Source organism: Entelurus aequoreus, linkage group LG12 (assembly GCF_033978785.1).
Source record: "Entelurus aequoreus isolate RoL-2023_Sb linkage group LG12, RoL_Eaeq_v1.1, whole genome shotgun sequence".
NCBI classification, from domain to species: Eukaryota; Metazoa; Chordata; class Actinopteri; order Syngnathiformes; family Syngnathidae; genus Entelurus; species Entelurus aequoreus.
The window spans coordinates 46536317-46559393 of record NC_084742.1 but is presented as its reverse complement, the minus strand read 5'-3'; the positions used below and the strand labels follow the sequence as shown (position 1 = coordinate 46559393).

The following is a 23077-nucleotide window of genomic DNA, read 5'->3' as shown; positions in this document are numbered from 1 at the left end:
TAGAAACAAAATAAATAAGCCCCTGACTGGAAGGATAGACAGAAGATCAACAATACTACCAAACTCTGGACATGTAACTACACGGTTAATGCTTTCCAGCCTGGTGAAGCTTAACAAGGCTGTTGCTAACGACGCCATTGAAGCTAACTTAGCTACGGGACCTCACAGAGCTATGCTAAAAACATTAGCTATCCACCTACGCCAGCCCTCATCTGCTCATCAACACCCGTGGTCACCTGCGTTCCGATCATCGATGCGGTCGGCAGCTCGCGTCGGCTAGCGCGTCTGCTATCCAACTAAAAGTCCTCCTGGTTGTGTTGTTGCAGCCAGCCGCTAATACACCGATCCCACCTACAGCTTTCTTCTTTGCAGTCTCCATTGTTCATTAAACAAATTGCAAAAGATTCACCAACACAGATGTCCAGAATACTGTAGAATTTTGCGATGAAAATAGAGCTGTTTGTATTGGGATACAATGTGTCCCAATACTTCCGCTTCAACCATTGACGTCACGCGCAAACGTCATCATATCTAGACGTTTTCAACCGGAAGTTTCCCGGGAAATTTAAAATTGCACTTTATAAGTTAACCCGGCCGTATTGGCATGTGTTGCAATGTTAAGATTTCATCATTGATATATAAACTATCAGACTGCGTGGTCGGTAGTAGTGGGTTTCAGTAGGCCTTTAAATGACATTCACCATTGCTCAGTCAATGCTAGGTCGCCGTTGATTCAATTCAAAGTTATACACAGGTTACACTACTCAAAGGTTAAGATGCATAAAATCTTTCCCCAAACCTCCACCTTGTGTGAAAGATGCAAGAGATCAGATGGCACACTTGCACACCAATTTTGGCTATGCCCTAAGACAAAAAATGTCTGGAGTTCTATTTTCAGATGGTATTCTCATGTACTTAAATAAAGTAAACCTGGATCTTAACCCCTGAAACTGATTTGCTTGGCATGTCTAACACTTTAGGCAAGATGGGTCGGAATGATAGCACAGTGGTGGCCTATGGTATGGACATAGCAAAGAGATGCATTTTGAGAGTGTGGAAATCTGACTCACCACCTAAGTTTGAAGCCTGGTTGAGGGAGCTAGTGGGAATCCTCCACATTGAAAAACTGAGATATGAGATTTCTGGTAACTTAAATACATTTCGTGATGTGTGGAGACCTATTTTGGAATACCAGACACTGTAGCCAATAACCCTATCCCCCCCCTAAGAAGTATATGTTTTGGCATACTTGATGTAAAGTAAAGTTAAAGTACCAATGATTGTCATTCACACACTAAGTGTGGTGAAATTTGTCCTCTGCATTTGACTCATCCCCTTGTTCACCACCTGGGAGGTGAGGGGAGCAGTGAGCAGCAGCGGTGGCCGTGCCCGGGAATAATTTTTGGTGATTTAACCCCCAATTCCGAGTGTCGAGCAGGAAGGTAATGGGTCACATTTTTATAGTCTTTGGTATGACTCGGCCAGGGTTTGAACTCACAACCAACTGATCTCAGGGCGGACACTCTAACCACTAGGCCATGTGATTGATGAAAGTGGACATTCAACTGAAATGTTAAGCCTCTTTGTATGTATTTTGTTTTTATGTTATAATCTGTGTAAAAAACTTCTTAATTCATTACTTTTATTTTCATATTTAATTTATTTGCTTATTATTATATGTGTATAGGTTTGTATTAAGAAAACTGACAATACAAATACTTTGGGGGGAAAAAACCCAACATTGATTTAACGTCGTCAAAAAGCATGTTGTTTTAACGCTGTATATGTGTTGTAAAATATTCATTGGGAAATGATCAAATTTCAATGTTAAATCAACGTCAGATCACAACATTGATTAAACGTCCCCAAAAAAATATGAGTGAGGAGTGTTGCATATCAAACATTCACATGCAGAGCCGAAACAGGAATCGGTCAGTACCTGCTGATGTAAGATCGTATCTGATTCTGGGCTACGGGCATCATGGGAATGGGCGCAGTTGTGGAGAGCCAGTAGGATTTGTCATTGCGGCTAGCATAGTAGCACACCTCGTTAGGAGAGCAGTAGAGGAAAGGGATGGTGCTAAACCTGGGGAGGCAGGACCCTGGCTGACCTGGAGACACGAAGATCCAGCAATTCGAGGTTTTAAAAAGTGACAAGACAAAGACCCCCGTCTCATTCAGCATGTTGTCATACCGAGGTCCTGGTTGTGTGCCTTTTCCTGACCCTCCACGTACAGCAGACTGTACCCGTCCCACAGCTTGGCCATGCCTTGAGGACACATTGGAACCTGCGCGTTCTGGCTGTGCTTCACCAGAGTGTAGCCAATACTGATGCTCCGACCCAAAGTCCCGGGATTGCCGGGCCGACCGACACCACCGGGAAGGCCTGAGGATAAAGAAGAATATTGTGTAGCACAGGTCCTACGTAAAGTGAAGAACAAACAAACAAACAACACACCTTGATCTCCACTGGCTCCAGGGAAACCAGGAGGACCAGGGTCACCAATTGGTCCTGGAAGACCACCAGAACCAGGCCTGCCCAGTTTACCAGAAGAACCAGGCCGACCCTTTGGACCTGAGACGAGAAGCGCTTTGAGTTAACTTGAAATTTAAAAGTGCAGATGTGTTTGATTTTGAGAAACTTTCTTATCATTAGTGTCAAATTAAATGCCACTATGTACCTGAACGTCCAGGCAATCCAGGCTGACCAGGCTCTCCGCTGAAGCCAGGAGTTCCAGGTTGACCTGGAACGCCTGGATCTCCAAACGATTGTTCATAAGGTTCAGGTATCCTTGAGATTGAGACACCACGCTGACCCTTGGGACCCGCAGGGCCTGAGCAGGGAGGTAAAAATATGTTTTATAATACTGGATAAAGTCACATTTGTTCCTCATATAAAACGACTGAAGTCCTCCCACCTCGGAATCCCTTGGCTCCTTTGCCTCCATAGTAACCAGGGTCACCAGGAAAACCTTTGATACCTGGACTGCCGCTGATACCACTATCTCCTGGTAGTCCTAAACATTATATTGAATGGTTTAAAAGAAACCCAAGTGAAAAGCATTGAACAATAAAGGAACAATCTTTTAATGTGAAGCCCAGCTGTACCTTTGAAGCCAGGACTTCCTGGGAGTCCGGGGCCTCCAGGAAACCCTGGTTCTCCCTTCCTGCCAGGATTTCCAGGAAAGCCAGGGAGCCCAGGATCACCTCGATCCCCCTGGTCCGTGCCTGGCCCAGGTGGACCAGGAGGCCCTGGAGGACCAGACAGGCCTGGAGAAGAGTAGAGATTAAAGGTAAAGAAAGACAAGGAGTTTAACAAAATAGAAAGGTGTACTTACCATACTCTCCATCTAGTCCTGGGAGGCCAGGATCTCCCGTTGGTCCAGGAATGTCTGAGCCAGCTGATTGACCAGGTAGGCCGGATCGACCGGGAAATCCCGAAGGTCCCTGACCACCTGACCACACCGAATTTGATTAATTTGACTTTCGACACTTTTAATACTCTGTCTTTGAGACTGTCTCACCTGACTCTCCTCTCTCTCCCTTCTGTCCTGGGAAGCCTGGTCCTCCAGGGTAGGAGACACCTCTCTCGCCCTTTGATCCCGGAATGCCAGGGTTACCGGGTCGACTTCCTCCACTCACACCTGCAACCAGAAGTAAACCCTTCTGGATTGTTTGCATAAGAAAATAAACGACATGGACACACTTGTCCTTTAACTTTCTGTTCTTGTCCTAATTCAATTTAAAACCTAATTACCAGGCGTTCCAGGAAGGCCTTTTGGTCCACGAAGGCCATTAAGTCCATCCAAACCGGGAGGTCCAGGAAGACCTGCAAAAACACAACAACGGTGTGTCACGCTGTTGCAGAAGTCCAGCAGGGCCGCCTTAAAGCTTACCTGGGTTGAAGCCCATGGGCCCCCACCCAATCAGGGTCCCCCGATTTTGACGACGGAATGCAATGATTGGTGTTCATAGCTGTCAATCACAGACAGCTCTACTTGGAGTAGCGATTGTGTACTCTCTCTCGGCTGCGTTGTTTTTTACTACTGCTCCGAATGGGGTACGAACTACTACTACTACTACTACTACTACTACTACTGAGCTAAAAGCACAGGGAATCTCCCAGGTTACACTCGCACAGATGTACATGCGCCCGAAGCGAAGGAGATGTATTCATGAACAAAATAATCTTTAAATTGGATAATATGTTTGCATTGTTGCTGTTCTGGTGAGTTAAATCGTTGATTTTTATTTTATAAAACTGTGTTTTCGGGGCTGGGGGATTGTTAAGGTTTGGGGGGGTTGTGAAAGTTTGGGGGGCTCATATCCAGACCCAAACCCTATCCTATACGGACATATAGTCAACAAATTATTCAAGTATTTAAATCTATGACAGGGGGGTGCTTATATTTTGAACGGTGCAGCTATTATGGATTTTATGGTATTGGTTGTAAAGGATCAGGAAAGCCATTGATCAATTGTATGTCAGTTAAGCTATTCAATGAAATAATACTCCGCCAATCAAATCGGTACATTCCAGCTGCCACACATTTAGAGACAGACGAAAGAGCAGCCGAAAAGGAAAGTGAATGACATGCACGGAAGAAAAAAATGACAGAGAAAAAAAAGAGTAATGAGCGGCAGATACGAATGAGACATAGAAGAAGAGACAGGACAAGGAGACAAGTGAGTCGGAGGCAATGGAAATACTGTATAAACAACATGTCGTTGTCTAAAGTACAGTGAAAATAAAGCTTTGCACCCAGAGAAGACACTCATTCGGGTTCATTCAAACCAGGCGGTCTCATACGTTCATGGACTGTAGCGCTCGTACAACGCGGCAATTTGTAATACCACTATAAGACAAAACTAGAGATGTCCGATAATGGCTTTTTTGCCGATATCCGATATTCCGATATTGTCCAACTCTTAATTACCGATTTCGATATCAACCGATATCGATATATACAGTCGTGGAATTAACACATTATTATGCCTAATTTTGTTGTGATGCCCCGCTGGATGCATAAAACAATGTAACAAGGTTTTCCAAAATAAATCAACTCAAGTTATGGAAAAAAAAATGCCAACATGGCACTGCCATATTTATTATTGAAGTCACAAAGTGCATTATTTTTTTAAACATGCCTCAAAACAGCAGCTTGGAATTTGGGACATGCTCTCCCTGAGAGAGCATGAGGAGGTTGAGGTGGGCGGGGTTGTGGGGGGCGGGGTTGAGGTGGGCAGGGGTAGGGGGTAGCGGGGGGTGTATATTGTATATTAGTGCTGCAAGGGGTTCTGGGTATTTGTTCTGTTGTGTTTATGTTGTGTTACGGTGCGGATGTTCTCCCGAAATGTGTTTGTCATTCTTGTTTGGTGTGGGTTCACAGTGTGGCGCATATTTGTAACAGTGTTAAAGTTGTTTATACGGTCACCCTCAGTGTGACCTGTATGGCTGTTGACCAAGTATGCCTTGCATTCACTTGTGTGTGTGAAAAGCCGCAGATATTATGTGATTGGGCCGGCACGCAAAGGAAGTGCCTTTAAGGTTTATTGGCGCTCTGTACTTCTCCCTACGTCCGTGAACCACTCCGTACAGCGGCGTTTTAAAATGTCATACATTTTACTTTTTGAAACCGATACCGATAATTTCCGATATTACATTTTAAAGCATTTATCGGCCGATAATATCGGCAGTCCGATATTATCGGACATCTCTAGACAAAACACAAAATGTTTTACTTATTTGCTGTTTATGCTGATGTAGTTTGATACAGTAAAACTGTTCAATTGTTAAGGTGTTTCAAAATCTGTTGAGAGAGCTTGAGAGAATATCGCAAAGAACGTAAGACGTATCTGCTTCACTTAATGTTCTTCTTTAAGGATTTTAGATTTACAAAAGCACTCGGAAAACGCAGACCCCCACCAGGCCCCATATCCAAATGGTAAAAAAAGTGATCCGCATCAGCCCCAAAATGTAAGTTCCTTAACCTCTTCCTGAAAGGTATTTGAAAATCTGCCCATAACTTTTTCAGCTACCTATTGCGGGATGAAATAAACTGAGTGAAGCCTCTTGTCAGTCAAGCCACACACAGAGAAGTTAAAGTTCATAACTTAAACATAAGGTAAAGAAGTAAATATTATGTTGCTGCTGTCGTACAAAGTCAGGAGTCAGCTGACGTACAAACAACACCTTGAATCGTTGCGTGCTAAAGTCTCCTCCAGGAATAACCTACTACGCAGACTAGCAGGCTCGTCTTGGGGAGCAAGCGCCTCCACCTTAAGAAATGGCGCCCTTGCTCTGGTGTACAGCGCGGCAGAATATGCCTCCACTGCATGGTGCCCAGAAACTCGACATCACCCTCAACCATGAGGATTGTCACCGCCTGCCTGAAACCCACCCCAACGGAGTTCCTCATTGTACTGTCTGGCATCGCACCAGCATCGCACCAGCATGGTGCGATGCAGGGAAACTATGCAGGGAAAACACACACACAGACTTGTGAGTAAGGCCTCGCAGGATCCAACCCATCTCCTGCACAAACTTGTAGCAGACTCCCAAGACCTGGATCGCCAACGCCTACCCGTTCTCCCGCCACCCAGCAACTCTTGGTGGACCCAAATTCAACACACTTGAAGCATAGAAAACCAGCTGGCAGGAGACCCCCAGATCCCCTCAACTCTCAGTCAACCCAAATACAAGCCTACCACCGGGCGCTGACCTTCCTCGCAAGAACTGGTCAATACTAAACCGGATACGGACGGGTGTTGGCCGATTCAACGCCAACATGCACCGCTGGGGTCTGCGCCCATCAGCAGCCTGCCCATGCGGAGCCGAGGAACAGACCGCCCACCAGATCACCCACGAGTGCCCCACCTTTCCCCCACCCAATGACCTGAGCCCTGACACAGTGAGCTGGCTGCAGCGGCTGAGCGACATCGCCTAGCTGTCTCATACGAGAGAAGAAAAAGAAGAATATTATCTTGATCAGCCCCAAAATCAAAGCAGTTGTTTTGTATCCGTTTTGGACATTTCTTGAAAGTTGCATTAAAAACGAAATAACCGACTAAGTAACTGACAAACCAACTACAAGGGTCACATAACCTCCTGGCAGTGGTAATTACATAATTTTTAAAAACCTATTTCATTTATTTTCGTATTCATTTTTTAAATGCAGTCTTTCTTTTAATTAAAGAGAAAATAAATAATTGTAGGAATAAATATAAAAATATTTCTGACTTCACAAATTCTTAAATTTGATTAGACAGTCAGTTATTGACTATACATACAGTATATCACACACTTAATCATAACCTACTTTACAGCATACACTACCGTTCAAAAGTTTGGGGTCATATTGAAATGTCCTTATTTTTGAAGGAAAAGCACTGTACTTTTCAATGAAGATAACTTTAAACTAGTCTTAACTTTAAAGAAATACACTCTATATATTGCTAATGTGGTAAATGACTATTCTAGCTGCAAATGTCTGGTTTTTGGTGCAATATCTACATAGCAACTATCACTCCAGTGTTCTAATGGTACAATGTGTTTGCTCATTGGCTCAGAAGGCTAATTGATGATTAGAAAACCCTTGTGCAATCATGTTCACACATCTGAAAACAGTTTAGCTTGTTACAGAAGCTACAAAACTGACCTTCCTTTGAGCAGATTGAGTTTCTGGAGCATCACATTTGTGGGGTCAATTAAACGCTCAAAATGGCCAGAAAAAGAGAACTTTCATCTGAAACTCGACAGTCTATTCTTGTTCTTAGAAATGAAGGCTATTCCACAAAATTGTTTGGGTGACCCCAAACTTTTGAACGTTAGTGTACCTGTCAACAAAGTGTGCTGTACATTTTCTTCAACTGTACCTATTCAAATCAGGCATTCCACAAGAGAAGCTTTGGTAAAAAATTCTAATCTGCACAAATGTCTTTATTTGTATTTTTAACACAAGATAAGATGAGAAAATAAATGAACAAATTAATTATTATATACGTATAATGTCCCACTGGTTAGTAACTTTAAAAACTTTGTTTTTGGAAGAGTTGTGAACGCAGCACGCTGGGACGAATGTTCGCGTGTGCCCAATAGAAACGAGGCAGCCAACCAGACACGGAAGAAAACTCTTCATGGCAACGCTGCTGTAACTTTCACTCATTGAGAAATGTTTCTCTGCTCACCTCAAGCCCGGTTGATGTCCCGCCCCCGAGAGCCATATACTACACCGTGATTGGTAGGTTCGTTCAGCTACGCTTAAGAATAAACTTTCATATTAAGGTGGGGGTCACAAAATATCGTCGGCCCGCGAGCTGTGAGTTCCAGACCCATGTAATCACAGTTTTCGTCTTACCTTTGGGTCCAGGACCTGCAGGACCTCCGGGCAGACCAGGGGTCCCATCTGGCCCGCTTCTACCAGGGTATCCCGACTGACCTTTTGGTCCAGGAAAGCCAGGTGAACCTGCCAACAGGATGATAAATATTTAGTTGCTCCATGTGACTCAAATAAATCGCCAGCTGATGTCTAACCCATTATTCCAGGACGTCCAGCTACTCCAGGCCCTCCCTTCCCTCCAGGGAAACCGGGACTTCCAGGAGTACCATCATTACCAGGAGCGCCATTGGTGCTACGTCCACCTTGAGGGGAGACAAATGGATTCAAAGTTTGTCGGACGCACCTTCCCCTCCTTTCATGTCTAGTGGTAATCTGACGAAAAGTTCTACCTGGAAATCCAGGGTCTCCGGGCTGCCCTTTGAGTCCTTGAGCACCGGGATAGCCATAAGAGTCTCCGGGCAGACCTGAGAAGTAAATGTAAGTTTAAATGCAAAGACATAATAAAAGAAATTATTACATGTTTTTGGGTGGGATTTAACATGTAACTTACCTTTGTTACCAGGGCGACCAGACTGCCCAGGGTTACCAGGGATTCCGGGTCCGCCGTCATCTCCCTGTATAAAAAAAGTAAAATAATTATCAACAACACCAAAACCAGAAACTCACCACTTTCATCTTGCTGCATGTTTATATTAGTTTGTCTTTTCTTACTCTTGGTCCAGACATGCCAGGAAACCCCATGATTCCAGCTTCACCTTTAGGCCCAGGACCGCCCGGAAAGCCAGGCTGCCCAGGAAAACCTGGTTGTCCTGGCTGCCCTTTACTCTGCTCAGCGAAACCTGGAAGTCCAGGCAGACCCTGTCGACCAGGCAGGCCTGGCAGACCTTTGTCACCTGTGGAAAAAAAAAAAAAGAGTTGTACATGTTTGGAATTAAAAAATGAAAGACATGCGCATTTTGTTTGAAACCATTGCATTTTTATTTTTATGGAACTTTGTGATTTAAAAATTGAACGGAATAATTTAGGTACTGTACTTGAATAATACTATTACAATTATATTTAGAGTGTCCGCCCTGAGTTCGGTTGGTCGTGAGTTCAAACTCTGGCAGAGTCATACCAAAGACTATAAAAATGGGACCCATTGCCTCCCTGCTTAGCACTCAGCATCAAAGGTTGGAATTGGGGGTTAAATCAACAAAATGATTCCCTGCTGCTGCTCACTGCTCCCCTCAACCCCCAGGGGGTGGAACAAGGGGATGGGTCAAATGCAGAAAGTAATTTCACCACACCTAGTGTGTGTGTGACTATCAGTGGTACTTTAACTTTAACATACACAATGTGAAAAATTACTTAATTTTATAATATTGATGTTCACATCGACAGTTGAACTGTTGAATTCCCAGGTTTGTGAATGCACCCGCAATGGTGCATAACAAGGAAATGTTGTGTTTCCGTTGTGTCGTTAGGGCAACAGCGCACACATGTTAGAATAATTATGTACAAGTTATCACACAACTCTTATGCTTAAAGGCTGTTGCTATAGTTATTATCTATTGTGGTCAAGTTGTACTGTTCTATCTGTGCAAAGGCACACAACTTATCTTCCACTGCAAGTTGCCTCGCAGCAGCCATTTCTGTCTTCCAGCCCGCTACGGACTTCAAGTACCTCAACGAAGATAAGACGACAACACGCAGACAAAGCAAAGCCAGGGCGAAATCTCAAGCTCAAGCACATTTGCATTCTGAGTAATCATGTATTGTGATACTGGGGCTGCCTGCCTTTAGAGAAAGCCTCAGTGAACTAGGGAACTCCCGAATAAATAGAGGAGCACGTGGGACTGCCCTTCAGAGCGTGGTGGGAGGCTGTAACTGAGTGTGCAGCCCCAAACGTTTCTCCTCATGAGAAAAATTTAACTCTGTCTCTGCCTGATTCCTTCTTCTTGTCTTGCGTAATAGATAGTTTGGTGTTTGAACCTGACAGTGGGCAATACAATTGACAAAGAGTGTCAGATTGTGTTCCTCTGTCAAGCATTACTTTACATTACTTACTTACTAGACAACATTACTTACTGGAACTTTTACAGGAACTTTCCTATTTACACAGGTAAATAAAGTTCCTTCTGTGTTTCCACCAAACATTACCCGGGTAAATTTAGTTCTTCAGGAACTTTTTTTTAGTTCCTGTCAGCTTGGTGGGACGTTTGGAATGTTCGTGGAACCTTTTATGGGGTGGGCTGTGCTGTCGAACGCTCATTGGTTGATCACAGTTGGGGACAACTTATTTCCCATTTCTTGTATATTCCTATTACAACAAACTTGACAACGGAGAGAAAGAAGAAAAACGCAAGGACCTTTCGAAATGCAGGAACTTTTGTGGGGCGTCTTTTTGCGGAAGAACGCTGACCAGTGGAACTGTCTTGCAGTAGTCTTTAAACTATATGCAGTTTATTGTTGTTTATTAAGCTACGAAGCTACGAGAAGTGGACGGACTCTTTTAAACGTATTTACGGAGGGGTATGAAGCAACGACCTCTGCTGCTTACTACTCTGAGACTTTGTTGGATAAATGTGGAATAAAGGAGGCAGTACACGAGTGGAATGAAGGTAAATAACCTGAAATATTAACTATTTACTTTATTACATGTTTTTTATTTATTATTTTTTTAACGTGTACCAATGATTGTCACACACACACTAGGTGTGGTGAAATTATTCTCTGCATTTGACCCATAACCCTTGATCACCACCTGGGAGGTGAGGGGAGCAGTGAGCGGCAGGGTGGCCGCGCCCGGGAATCATTTTTGGTGATTTAACCCCCAATTCCAACCCTTGATGCTGAGTGCCAAGCAGGGAGGTAATGGGTCCCATTTTTATAGTCTTTGGTATGACTCGGCCGGGGTGTGAACTCACGACCTGCCGATCTCAGTTTGTAAAAGTAGTCAGTGACACACCTTTTGCTTAGTTATTTGCCTCAACTCGAGTGAACAGAACGCTAATGCTCACAAGCTAACGGCAAAGTGTTTGTGTTGTCGGCGTGAGATAAACACTGACATTTATTATTTAAATATTGTTATTTACAGCTGAAATGAACCAAAAGGAATCTTCTGACCCTCATGAATTCATCATTTACTGAGAGGAGAACTTTTTGACTGTTGGTCACAAAAGCCTGATTTTCTATAAACAATTCGGTACTTTATCATTTTGTATATTATTGCTTTGTATTTCATTTAATTACTTTTTAGTAAAATAACTAAAATGTAATATTGTCTGTTTATTTACATGGTATCAGTAGAAATATACTAAACTCGTACGTCATCAGCATGATTTGTATAAACTACCCTGAACTGTGAAATGCGGTGGAAACACAATCCACACCTCTACATAAACCTCTAGTTCTAAGAACTAGAGGTTCCAGGAACCTAAAGTTCCTGAACTTTTTGAGGAAAAGGGCCGAACTCATTATTTGTAAAGTGAGATCTTCAAGTCACTGAAAGCTACTTTTTGTCCAGTGTTTCCCACACATTCATTTATTTGTGGCGGCCCGCCACGAAAGAATTACGTCCGCCACAAATAAAATAAAAACAATTTAAAAATTAAAAAAATTTAAAAAATAAAAACTTTTTTTTTTTTTTGTCCTCTCCAGCTTCTCAGGTAAATCATATAGTTGATGTAGATGCCCATATCGGCTGTTCAGATTTACTTTACAAAAGAGAAGTGTAGGATACTTATTTGTATTTGACTTTATTAAATGTATTTATATTAGAAACACAACATGTGTATATAACAAAGGGTGCAAAGTCTGCAGGCAGTAGGAAACACATGGTTAAGTGTAGGGAGTAAAACTGATGGCAGTCTAAAGTTCAAGATTTTTGGAGCTCTTTGTTCAGTCGATCAGATGTTTGATGAAGCTCTGTGTCTATCTACCACCACTACTGTTTCCTGTTTATTTGTTACTGACTGTGGCAGGACACCGCTGCCTCTGTGTCACTTTATGTTGCTGGTAAATAATATGGTTGTAGTAGTAGGCTAAAGTTAAATGATTTAGTATGCACTAATTAAAGGGGCAGAGCTTTATGAGACATTTTAGCTTTTATATTTTATAAGATATATTTTTTGTAAAAACCACAATTAATAAATATATTTCAGTGAATAACTTATTGTTCAAATCTGTATATAAATATGTACATAAAGTGTTGTAATTATATTGTAAAATGGATGGATGGATGGATGGACGTTTAAAACAAAACTTATTATTAATTAGTAAGTATACATTTTTTGAGCCTTTTTAGAGAAAATCATATAATTGTAGTAAATTATGCAAATTACTCGATGATGTCATGGTGACCACGCCTATAGCCACGCCCCCACCGCCACAGGTATCTTGGCAGTTTATGGGAAACACTGTTGTCAATCTAGTTACTACTGGTAAGCAGTGGTGTGCCGTCAGGGCCAGCAAGGCCTTCTCTGCTGGCCTAACATAACCAGAAATCATGATCATAATTAAAGATAAAAGTAATTTTTCATCTACAGTACTTTCCCTAAATATCTAAAAGTATTTATATTCTCTTCATGTCATATTATGCTCCTTCCAGCACTGTTGTTTTTAGCTTATAGAGTTTTTATCCATCCATCCATATCCAATCAAAATTCAGCTGGTTTATGTTGCCATGCTGCACGAAATCTGCCGGAGGCCTTCAGATTCAGTAATGCTGGCGTCCGTGAGCTGTAAGCGTACGGGACATACAGTGATAGACAGTTGCGATAGCCAATCAGATAATGAGTTGTTGTCAGTAAGGCCTTCTAGATGGCTAAGGCATATATATAGTGATGTTATGAGCCATGTAGCATAAGAACTCTATTACCCAGCATGCCACAGTAGTAAAGAGCATGCGCAGCAGCCCCGTTTAGGTTGTTTAATGTAGACATGCCGGCAGCAGGATGTTTTTGATGAGCACGCTATGGAGTAAACTTTAAGAAGTCAGCCAACACGCCTCATCTGCATCTTTAATGATCAGACAAGACAACACATATATTTGCAAAGGCCATTTTCAAGAAGGATATTTAAAGAGAAGCTACATCTTGTGAGACCATCTCGGCCAACACCAGAAGCTAGCTCAGCTGTCGATGAAATGTGAGTTCGGATATTTTATTTCTTTATTTTTACACGCTTAAAATGTTTTTTTTAATTTTGACAGTACCGCATAAGATATGTTTTAATTGTTGATGCGGGTTTATTGATTTTTAAATGTGCCAGAAAATAACCCGTTTTGTACAATGCCCAGCAGTGCGTAAATGTGCTTCTGTATAGTATTTCTCCAGCAATGGTGTGGTGACATAAATTATGGTATTTTGAGAGGTAATCTTTAAAGTCCGACATCACTGAAGGCCTAGGTGGGAAATGCACGGCCCGCCACTGCTGGTAAGAGGTAAAATACCTCTGGCTCCAGGGAAGCCGGGTCGTCCGTTGGTTCCAGGGATTCCAGAGTCTCCTCTTGTCTGTGTAATTGTAATTGGAGGGGCCGGTGGACCAGGCAGTCCTCGGTCACCTAAACAAGCAAAACATGGATATTTATATCTCGGTCGTTATGGGTCGTAATGGGATGAAGTGGATATCAGTGATCCAACAGTAAATCTAAAAACCTAATGATTTTGAATTGTTTTCGGCTCTGGACACGCTACCTTTCTGTCCGGGGTATCCAGACCTGCCAGGAAGTCCATTTCTTCCAGGCTCCCCAGCCAGTCCTTTTCCTGCAGGAAATCCTGGTGTTCCAGGACGGCCTGAGAGTCCTGGGAAGCCCATAGCTCCTGGAAAACCTCTTTCGCCTATGAAAAAAATGCGTTTGTTATCTTTAACTAATAGGGTGAAAGCAACAGAGGCTGGCTAGAGCATACCCTTCCTTCCCGGTATTCCTGGGAATCCTTCTCTGGTTCCTGGTCCTGCAGGCCCAGGGGGTCCCCTTTGCCCTGGTGAGCCTGGGATGCCGGGTAGCCCTGAGGTACCCTTCATACCAGCAGGTCCTGGGAAGCCCGGGTCTCCTCGTTCACCCTTCCTACCAGGAAAACCTGGTGGAGAACGGATGATGGGACATTATAATCACATTTCTATTAATATTTGATCTAAAATGTGATGATACTTTACAGGGCACATCTAGCAATTCAACTCACCTTTAAAATATGTTATTTGCCTTGTGAATACACACCAAAAACACACATAAATTGTTATATGGTCTTAGTATGGCTGCAATTGCACTCTGATTGGTGGTAAAAGAGTATCATACTTTATATTTATTGATTGGGTATAGGCATTAAAATCATTGAAGGTCATTACAATTAAAAGTGCAATTCCAGACTGAATTAGCATGGAAGCCCACTAAATTCTATCATTTGATTCTTTAAAAAGAACTTTCAAGTCATCCAATGGCTGCTGTGGTGGGATGTGATGAAAATGACCCTTAGTCCTTTTTAAGAATGAAGCTTCCAAATCAAGGAAATCAGCTTTCGTTGCCACACAAGCCTACTGCAGAGGAATATAAATGAACTTGTCAATGTGCTACAAGGGTTAGTGCTCGCTGCGAGAAGGAGCAGTCAAATTACTGGAAAGAAAATGTCCATGAAGGCTTTCCAGTCAAGTGACGTGCGGTCAGGGATTGCAGGCAAGGCACATTTTGATAGAACAACATAACGTGGATATTTATATTTGTCCATTGAACAGTGCTATAAGTGCATTTTTTCTAGGTTTCACTATATGTTCACATTACCTGACATGGGGCAGAAACCCGAAATAGAGCTGCAAGCAGAGCCTATACCTCAGGTTGTGCAGTCTTTCATAAACTGGATTGGATGGAGAGTTTCAATGCTTTTTCATCGGCATGTCGACAATTAAATGTTTGTAGAAGCATGAATTCTACACCATGGCTTTCTATAGCCTGTGTAATGTCTGTAACATCAGGCTGGCATCATAAGTCTTGCTAATCAAACAATAAACTGTGAAAACATTTGACACTACGCACAGCACTATGGCTCACAGGTGCTTGTTGCTGCCGTCTTTCTACAGGGATGAACATCTCAAATAAAAGAAAATAAGGATGACTTTTACAACAAAGTAACATACCTTTTACTGGAGAAGGATAATGTCCTCTTATCAATACTCTGTGTTAGTTCAAGTGTGTTTTTAACGTGTCTGTGCCTGTATTAGCCTCCTCTGAACTCTCTACCTGAAAATCTTTCCTATGATGCCATCATTGGTTCACGCTGTAGTTATTTAGTAAATTATATAGTCACACACCAGTTAGCTGCATGGACTACATATACAAAAAAAATAAGACCCCAAAAATGTTTTAGTTTGAAAATGACTTTGGTGCCTCACAGGCCATGGACCTCACCGCACGTCACTGAAAGGGGCCCTATCCTACATTTCCAACATTTTAGATTCATGAATATCGTTAAAATGTTATACTCTTGTTCTACATGGTTTGGACGTGTGTTTTCAGGTTACTGTAAACTTGGTTTCATTTTTATGCCACTCCCAAATCCTAAATCTGTCAGGCATGAGGGATTCACAAGACTTCCACCAGATCCTTTAAATTAAAAGTGTAGAAAGCCCATGTATGGCAACCACTGCTTAAAACCTAGGGGCACAGGCCTGGGCGATATATATCAATTTTAAGAAAAAATCTATGCTTTTTCTACCCTTGATCTGTCATAATTGTTGCCCCCTGGAGCTTCCGTAGCTTCCACTCTTCTTTTATTTCCTTAGTGGGGATTCACACACCTAGCAAAACATGGCTAATGCTAACGCTAACAAGAGCGAGACGTTTGTTCCAAAGAAAAGAAAAGTGTTGTCTGTAGTATAGATTTACGGCAACAGGCGTGGAAGAAGTGACTGCATAGTGCAAAGTTTCTTTTAAAAAGGCAGCAGCACAACAAACTTGGAAATGCAAATCATTACGAGGCAAACAAGGCCGTGACAACCAACAACAAACTCCCACTAACAAGCAGCCTACTATGGTGGAATCATTTACACAAGGTGCCGTGTATTATAAAAAAGGTGTACAATGGACAGAATGATCACTAAAACTCTGCACATCGCCAAGAATGTGGTGCTTAATACTTAATAAAACTATATTCCTCTCAATGTTTTACCTGATTATTTATCTACATACAATAGACAATACTACATTTTTATTTACAAAAGTATTTTATTCAAGACATAAGTTTTAACTTTGCACTATATTCATCTCAAATGTTGGAGATTAATATATATTTGCATGCAATGTGCAATGCTAGATTTTTAACAGACGTAATTTGTTCAACCAAAAGTATTGCCTCCCAGAGGAAGCTCTTAAAGGTTGCCATATATAATAATTTAATAGCAAGTCATCATTAAATGGCCCTGATATGTCAAAAGGCATTAATAGATAATCTTATTTTCAAATACCTTCATTACTGATAACAGTAGTTCAGCCAGGATATGCTCATTTCAAAATTAGATTTACAGCACCGAAATCTTGTTAATGTTTTCATTTCGATGCCCCGCCCTCCATCGTTTGACCAATTAGAAAGTCTGTGAGGGTGTCACATCCAGGTTGCCAGTTACGCACCGCCACCTTTGCCGAGCTACTGCCACTGGTAAAGTTACTAAACATGTCACACCTTAGTAAATCTAAAAGGCCTCGTTAAGATTCTCAACTTATTCATGACAAAGCCAGTAACAAAACAAGGATTTGTATCGGGGATGCCTTTGAAAGATGGGGACGATTGAAGGCGGAGATTTTTTCATCTGACGCCAAACTTGCTAATTTCCTCCTTGATAGGTAAGTAAGGCATTTCCGTTTTCTTATTACTTGTAATAAATGGAAATGGACATTTCGTATGTAAACTATATTGTCCAATACAATCTATGATCTTGTCTAACAAAGCTAGTATGTTCGTGCAACGAATGCATAGCATGCTCGCCCGGTCAATGACACGTCAAAATACAGAATAACGGGGGAAATATACACCTGTTAGCCTGAATGTCGATGTGTCAGCCAACTGACAGGGAAACATCTCATTTCAACAAATAAAACCTATGTGAATATGGGTAGTGTTAGTGCTTATTTCGTTCTCAATATGCAGATATGCTGAGGAACTGGATTCCAACATTAGCACGGCTAAGTGCGGACATTTTAGCAGGGTAATGCCAACAATCTGTCCCGACTCCCGACGAAAATATTGCTGCGTAACTTTACAAATACATTGGGCTTATCGGCATTAGTAAAATGTGGCATAATTACTAGGGGTGTGGGAAAAAATCAATTCGAATTCGAATCGCGATTTTCACGTTGTGCGATTCAGAATCGATTCTCTTTTTTTTTTTTTATTGATTTTTTGTATTTATTTATTTATTTATTTATTTTTTTAATTAATCAATCCAACAAAACAATACACAGCAATACCATAACAATGCAATACAATTCCAAAACCAAACCCGACCCAGCAACACTCAGAACTGCAATAAACAGAGCAATTGAGAGGAGACACAAACACGACACAGAACAAACCAAAAGTAGTGAAACAAAAATGAATATTATCAACAACAGTAACAATATTAATTACAATTTCAACATAGCAGTGATTAAAATCCCTCATTGACATTATCATTAGACATTTATTAAAAAAAAAAGTAGTTTCACAGTGGCTTACACTCGTATCGCATCACACTGTGTCCAATATTTTCACAAAGATAAAATAAGTAATATTTTTGGTTCATTTAATAGTTAAAACAAATTTACATTACTACAATCAGTTGATAAAACATTGTCCTTTACAATTATAAAAGCTTTTTACAAAAATCTACTACTCTGCTTGCATGTCAGCAGACTGGGGTAGATCCTGCTGAAATCCTATGTATTGAATGAATAGAGAATCGTTTTGAATCGGGAAAAAAATCGTTTTTGAATCGAGAATCTCGTTGAATTGAAAAAAAATCGATTTTCAATCAAATCGTGACCCCAAGAATCGATATTGAATCGAATCGTGGGACACCCAAAGATTCACAGCCCTAATAATTACTTAGTAAACCATCTTGCAAGAAGCATAAACAAGAGAAACCAACAGCGTAGGACTCGTTGATTGCCATTTGAAGTTCCTTGGAGTAGGATTTGGATTTGGCTGCGTATCTGGCAACCTCAGTCATGGAGAGTGGGAGGGGACTACAGAATTTTGACCGTGATTGCAGTACCATTTCTGGCCACATTACTACATATGGCTCCATTAATTTAGATTTTTGAACATTTTTCATTAAAAAGCAAAATTTATATCTGGTCTAAAAAAACTAATATTATACAAATTAGACATTTGCTAAGAGTACGGTAATAATTACTAGCTTTAAATCAAATAAAATAAACATTTGTTTTGAATTATATATGTCATTTGTACTCATTGGTTTCTTAAAAAGAAAGAAAAAAAATCAGAAAAAAATCATAAATGCAATTTTTTTGTGAGAAAAACGGATATTTTATTTTCAGGCCATATCGCCCAGGCCTACTTTTGACTGTTTAACTTGAAAAAAGGCAGACATAAATGGTCTTTACCGAGGTAAGAATTCTAAACCATCGAAAGGCAACAATGGAAATATTTTTTTCTTTTTGGGGGGATATTAACACTTTACAGTCAATGCTCTTTCGTGAAAAAATCACAGTTCAATGCTGGATTGTCAAATGTTCATTCAGTTAGAGTTAATATCCAATTCTTCTTTACTGTTTTACCACGTGATCGACTGAGGAGAACGTGTCTCAATATAGGTCTGAGCAGCCACGGGGCAGGAGAGTGGAGCCGACCTTCCACCCCTGGGAGAAGGCCATAAAAGCCAAGCAGAATAATGCAGATTTTCCTCATACACAACTTGCGATATGGAGTATTCCCAGTGGGACCCAATATAATTTTAAAAGCCCCTAAAATGAGCAGGATATGGTCTTTTCAATACCAGTTACTGCGATATTACATTTAATCAATCTAATTCATGGACATTTCTTTAGCTGAAGTATGGGAAAAAAAACACTTGGACAAAGGCAAAGCAATTGCAGTGCAAGAGGGAAGGAGGAGTGGCGGCTAAGGATGGAGCGGATGGGAGTGTCTCACCTTGACAGCCTATGTGGAATGATCCAACACCAGGAGGAAACAGATGGAAGGATGAAAGAATGGATGGAGATGAGGGGGGTGGCAGCATGTGAGGAAGGAGGGAAAGGTCGGAGGAGGGAAAGAAGTGGGAATAGAAAGAAAGATTCTTTCGAATGAGTTTAAATACAACAAACCAGGTCATGTGACAACTTCAAAAATGGAGAAAAGGAAGAACCACTCGCAGGAGAAAAGAGGACACAATGTTTGGGTAGAACAACAACCTGGTGGTCCACTTGGGCCGTTGCCGCCACTGGGTCCTGGTGGACCAGGGATGCCAAAGGTCGGGTCACCGGGGGGTCCAGGAGGACCAGTAAATCCAGGAAGACCATCTACTCCACGTTCTCCCTTAAGGCCAGGAACACCTGAGCGCCCGTCAAAACCTGATAAAACAGAATAAGATGTTACTGTTATTCTCTCGGTTTAAGTATGTTTCAGCTTTAGGTGAACATTTCCCCCAGAAATATGTCTCGGTTTTTATATTTTATGGGGACGGCGTGGCGAAGTTGGTAGAGTGGCCGTGCCAGCAATCGGAGGGTTGCTGGTTACTGGTTACTGGGGTTCAATCCCCACCTTCTACCATCCTAGTCACGTACGTTGTGTCCTTGGGCAAGACACTTCACCCTTGCTCCTGATGGCTGCTGGTTAGCGCCTTGCCTGGCAGCTCCCGCCATCAGTGTGTGAATGTGTGTGTGAATGGGTGATTGTGGAAATACTGTCAAAACACTTTGAGTACCTTGAAAGTAGAAAAGTGCTATACAAGTATAACCCATTTATCATATAAACTGTCTTGATTTTAGTACGATTAGTGAGTCAGTCGCTTACTTTTTTCATGGAGTACAGCTGCAAAATATCCCACCATAGAACCAAATAAAGGGTTAACATACACTTATAGTCCAGTCACAGTCAACAAAGAGCCTTATGGCCTGATTTACTAAGGTCCCAAATTACAAGTGCTAAATAGTGTGTGCAAACTTCAAATTTGTACATACAGTAGTACCTCAATTTACAAGCTTAATTGGTTCAATGATTGATCACGTAACTCAAAATACTCATGTCCCAAATCAACGTTGCCCGTTAAAATTAATTAATTAATTTGCATCTGTCTACGGTCTGCTGCTGGCCGGCCTGGCTGAGTGAGGCTGGGGCCGTACTTTGGCTCCCACACACACTGGTACACAAATATATTGTACATACAAATGCACATACATACTTACATACACACAACTATACATACATACACATATACGTATATGTTTACATTAATACATACATACGCACACACATTGGTACTTACCAACACACATAGGTACCTACGCTCCCACATACATACACAAATACAGTACATACACTACCGTTCAAAAGTTTGGGGTCACATTGAAATGTCCCTGTTTTTGAAGGAAAAGCACTGTACTTTTCAATGAAGATAACTTTAAACTAGTCTTAACTTTAAAGAAATACACTCTATACATTGCTAATGTGGTAAATGACTATTCTAGCTGCAAATGTCTGGTTTTTGGTGCAATATCTACATAGGTGTATAGAGGCCCATTTCCAGCAACTATCACTCCAGTGTTCTAATGGTACAATGTGTTTGCTGATTGGCTCAGGAGGCTAATTGATGATTAGAAAACCCTTGTGCAATCATGTTCACACATCTGAAAATAGTTTAGCTCGTTACAGAAGCTACAAAACTGACCTTCCTTTGAGCAGATTGAGTTTCTACTATAACAATCTACAAGGTTAATACAGTTCGCTTCTCTTGCGTCCCATCCATTTATCTGCTTTCTTTTGTAATTCAAGTTATCATTACATGTATGTATTGTTGCATTTAAAACAATTGTATTGTTGATAATAGATGTAATTATTGTTATGATTCATTATCAATAGTGCTATTTCTATTGGTATTTGTATTGCTGCATTTGTAGTGTAATGATGTTCATTGTCATTTCTGTGTTATTAATATTTACTTCACTAACTGCTTCCTTGCTATCACTTTTCGTATCATACCGACATATCGTAAATTAGCTATTGTGCTAACTCCGACATATTTACATTGTTGCTCTATGTTGATGAATATGCATTGTCCTAATTCAAATAAATAAATAAATTACTATTTGCTGTTTACTGAGACAATTACATTTGCTAGCAATTTTATTTGCTGGTCAAATGTAGGGACTTTTTTAATCCAGTAAATAGCGGACGACCATTATGAAACACCAACAGAGTATCAGTGCAATGTCAATACAGCAAGTGAGGGTGCCATACCCTCACGGAGGCGTCATTTACCCTTCACTAATGACAAGTATCGGTATAACCCACCGGGTGATCCGGGACTTCCTGGTGTCCCAGGCTGTCCCTTGTCTCCAGGGACTCCAGGAAAACCATCCCGACCTGGAGTTCCCCTCGTGGCTCCCAGAACTTCGCCAGGTTGGCCTTTACCTCCGGGGCGCCCAGGAACACCAGCCTTCCCTCTGGCCCCATCGAAACTCTGTCCTGGAATGCCAGGAACTCCGGGATCCCCTCTGGGTCCGGGAAAACCTGCAGGGAGAATTGGTAGAAGATCAAGCAGGACCCATCAATAAGGGCTGGAATGGAGATAATATTTCCATTTTGAGGACTTTCTGTCCACCTTGTGGTCCAGGCTGCCCTCCAAAACCAGGGTCTCCTCGCTCTCCTTTGGCACCATCAAACCCTGGACGTCCAGAGCCCCCTGGGAAGCCTGGTTGACCTTTGGGACCTAACAAAGGCAAAGAGCCCGCATGATGACTGCCTCACACATCATCAACGGTTTTAATATCTCACTTTAAGTGTGTGTCAGCTTTCTCTTGCAGCAAATACAGAATTGGACCACAGTAAAATAATAATCAAGATCATTTTACCTGGCCGTCCAGGAACACCAGGGAAGCCTGGATCTCCGGCCTCACCAGGTACGAAGCAGGGCAACGCTTGGCCTGTTTGCGGTCATAGACAGTTAGATCGGATCACGCATTCACATTATTTGAAGAAAAATGATATCATCATGTCATTAAGAAACATAAACATGCCTTGTCATGCCCAGAAGTGGTTGTCACCTCCATTCACTGCTTTTAAAACATCATCATCCTTACACTGACTGTGTATCTACTCGCCCATCATCAGAGTTGTTTACATTTGATGGTGTTAGTAATAAAATACAAAATGAGCACATGGTGGACAGATTAGAAAGTTATGACTTGAATACATGCTTGGATTTGTCTGTAAATGAATATCTCACAATCGTTCATTCAGCATCTTTTAGTTAGAGGGGGAACAATGCTGAGAGCTTAAAGGCCTACTGAAACCCACTACTACCGACCACGCAGTCTGATAGTTTATATATCAATGATGAAATCTTAACATTGCAACACATGCCAATACGGCCGGGTTAACTTATAAAGTGCAATTTTAAATTTCCCGCCACATTTCCGGTTGAAAACGTCTAGATATGATGACGTTTGCGTGTGACGTCAATGGTTGAAACGGAAGTATTCGGACACCATTGTATCACAATACAAACAGCTCTAATTTCATCTCAAAATTCCACAGTATTCTGGACATCTG

The 23077-nt window shown here is 41.5% G+C and overlaps 1 protein-coding gene across 3 annotated transcripts in view; it reads right to left on the bottom strand.

The window, feature by feature from the left end:
* The window catches only part of col4a6 (collagen, type IV, alpha 6), a 186396-nt gene that overhangs the window by 2931 nt on the left and 160388 nt on the right, over positions 1 to 23077 (bottom strand). For all 3 annotated transcript variants that reach the window (XM_062066123.1, XM_062066124.1, XM_062066125.1), the window contains 21 exons: positions 22378 to 22449; positions 22128 to 22235; positions 21818 to 22036; positions 19720 to 19878; positions 14231 to 14401; positions 14018 to 14161; positions 13774 to 13884; positions 9051 to 9232; positions 8890 to 8953; positions 8729 to 8803; positions 8534 to 8641; positions 8358 to 8465; positions 3758 to 3829; positions 3525 to 3644; positions 3339 to 3455; positions 3109 to 3270; positions 2919 to 3017; positions 2682 to 2834; positions 2459 to 2575; positions 2195 to 2386; positions 1940 to 2111 (listed from right to left, as the gene is read on the bottom strand). In XM_062066123.1, the coding sequence (XP_061922107.1) occupies positions 1940 to 2111; positions 2195 to 2386; positions 2459 to 2575; positions 2682 to 2834; positions 2919 to 3017; positions 3109 to 3270; positions 3339 to 3455; positions 3525 to 3644; positions 3758 to 3829; positions 8358 to 8465; positions 8534 to 8641; positions 8729 to 8803; positions 8890 to 8953; positions 9051 to 9232; positions 13774 to 13884; positions 14018 to 14161; positions 14231 to 14401; positions 19720 to 19878; positions 21818 to 22036; positions 22128 to 22235; positions 22378 to 22449 (2725 nt within the window). The remainder of the gene's footprint in view (positions 1 to 1939; positions 2112 to 2194; positions 2387 to 2458; positions 2576 to 2681; positions 2835 to 2918; positions 3018 to 3108; positions 3271 to 3338; positions 3456 to 3524; positions 3645 to 3757; positions 3830 to 8357; positions 8466 to 8533; positions 8642 to 8728; positions 8804 to 8889; positions 8954 to 9050; positions 9233 to 13773; positions 13885 to 14017; positions 14162 to 14230; positions 14402 to 19719; positions 19879 to 21817; positions 22037 to 22127; positions 22236 to 22377; positions 22450 to 23077) is intronic.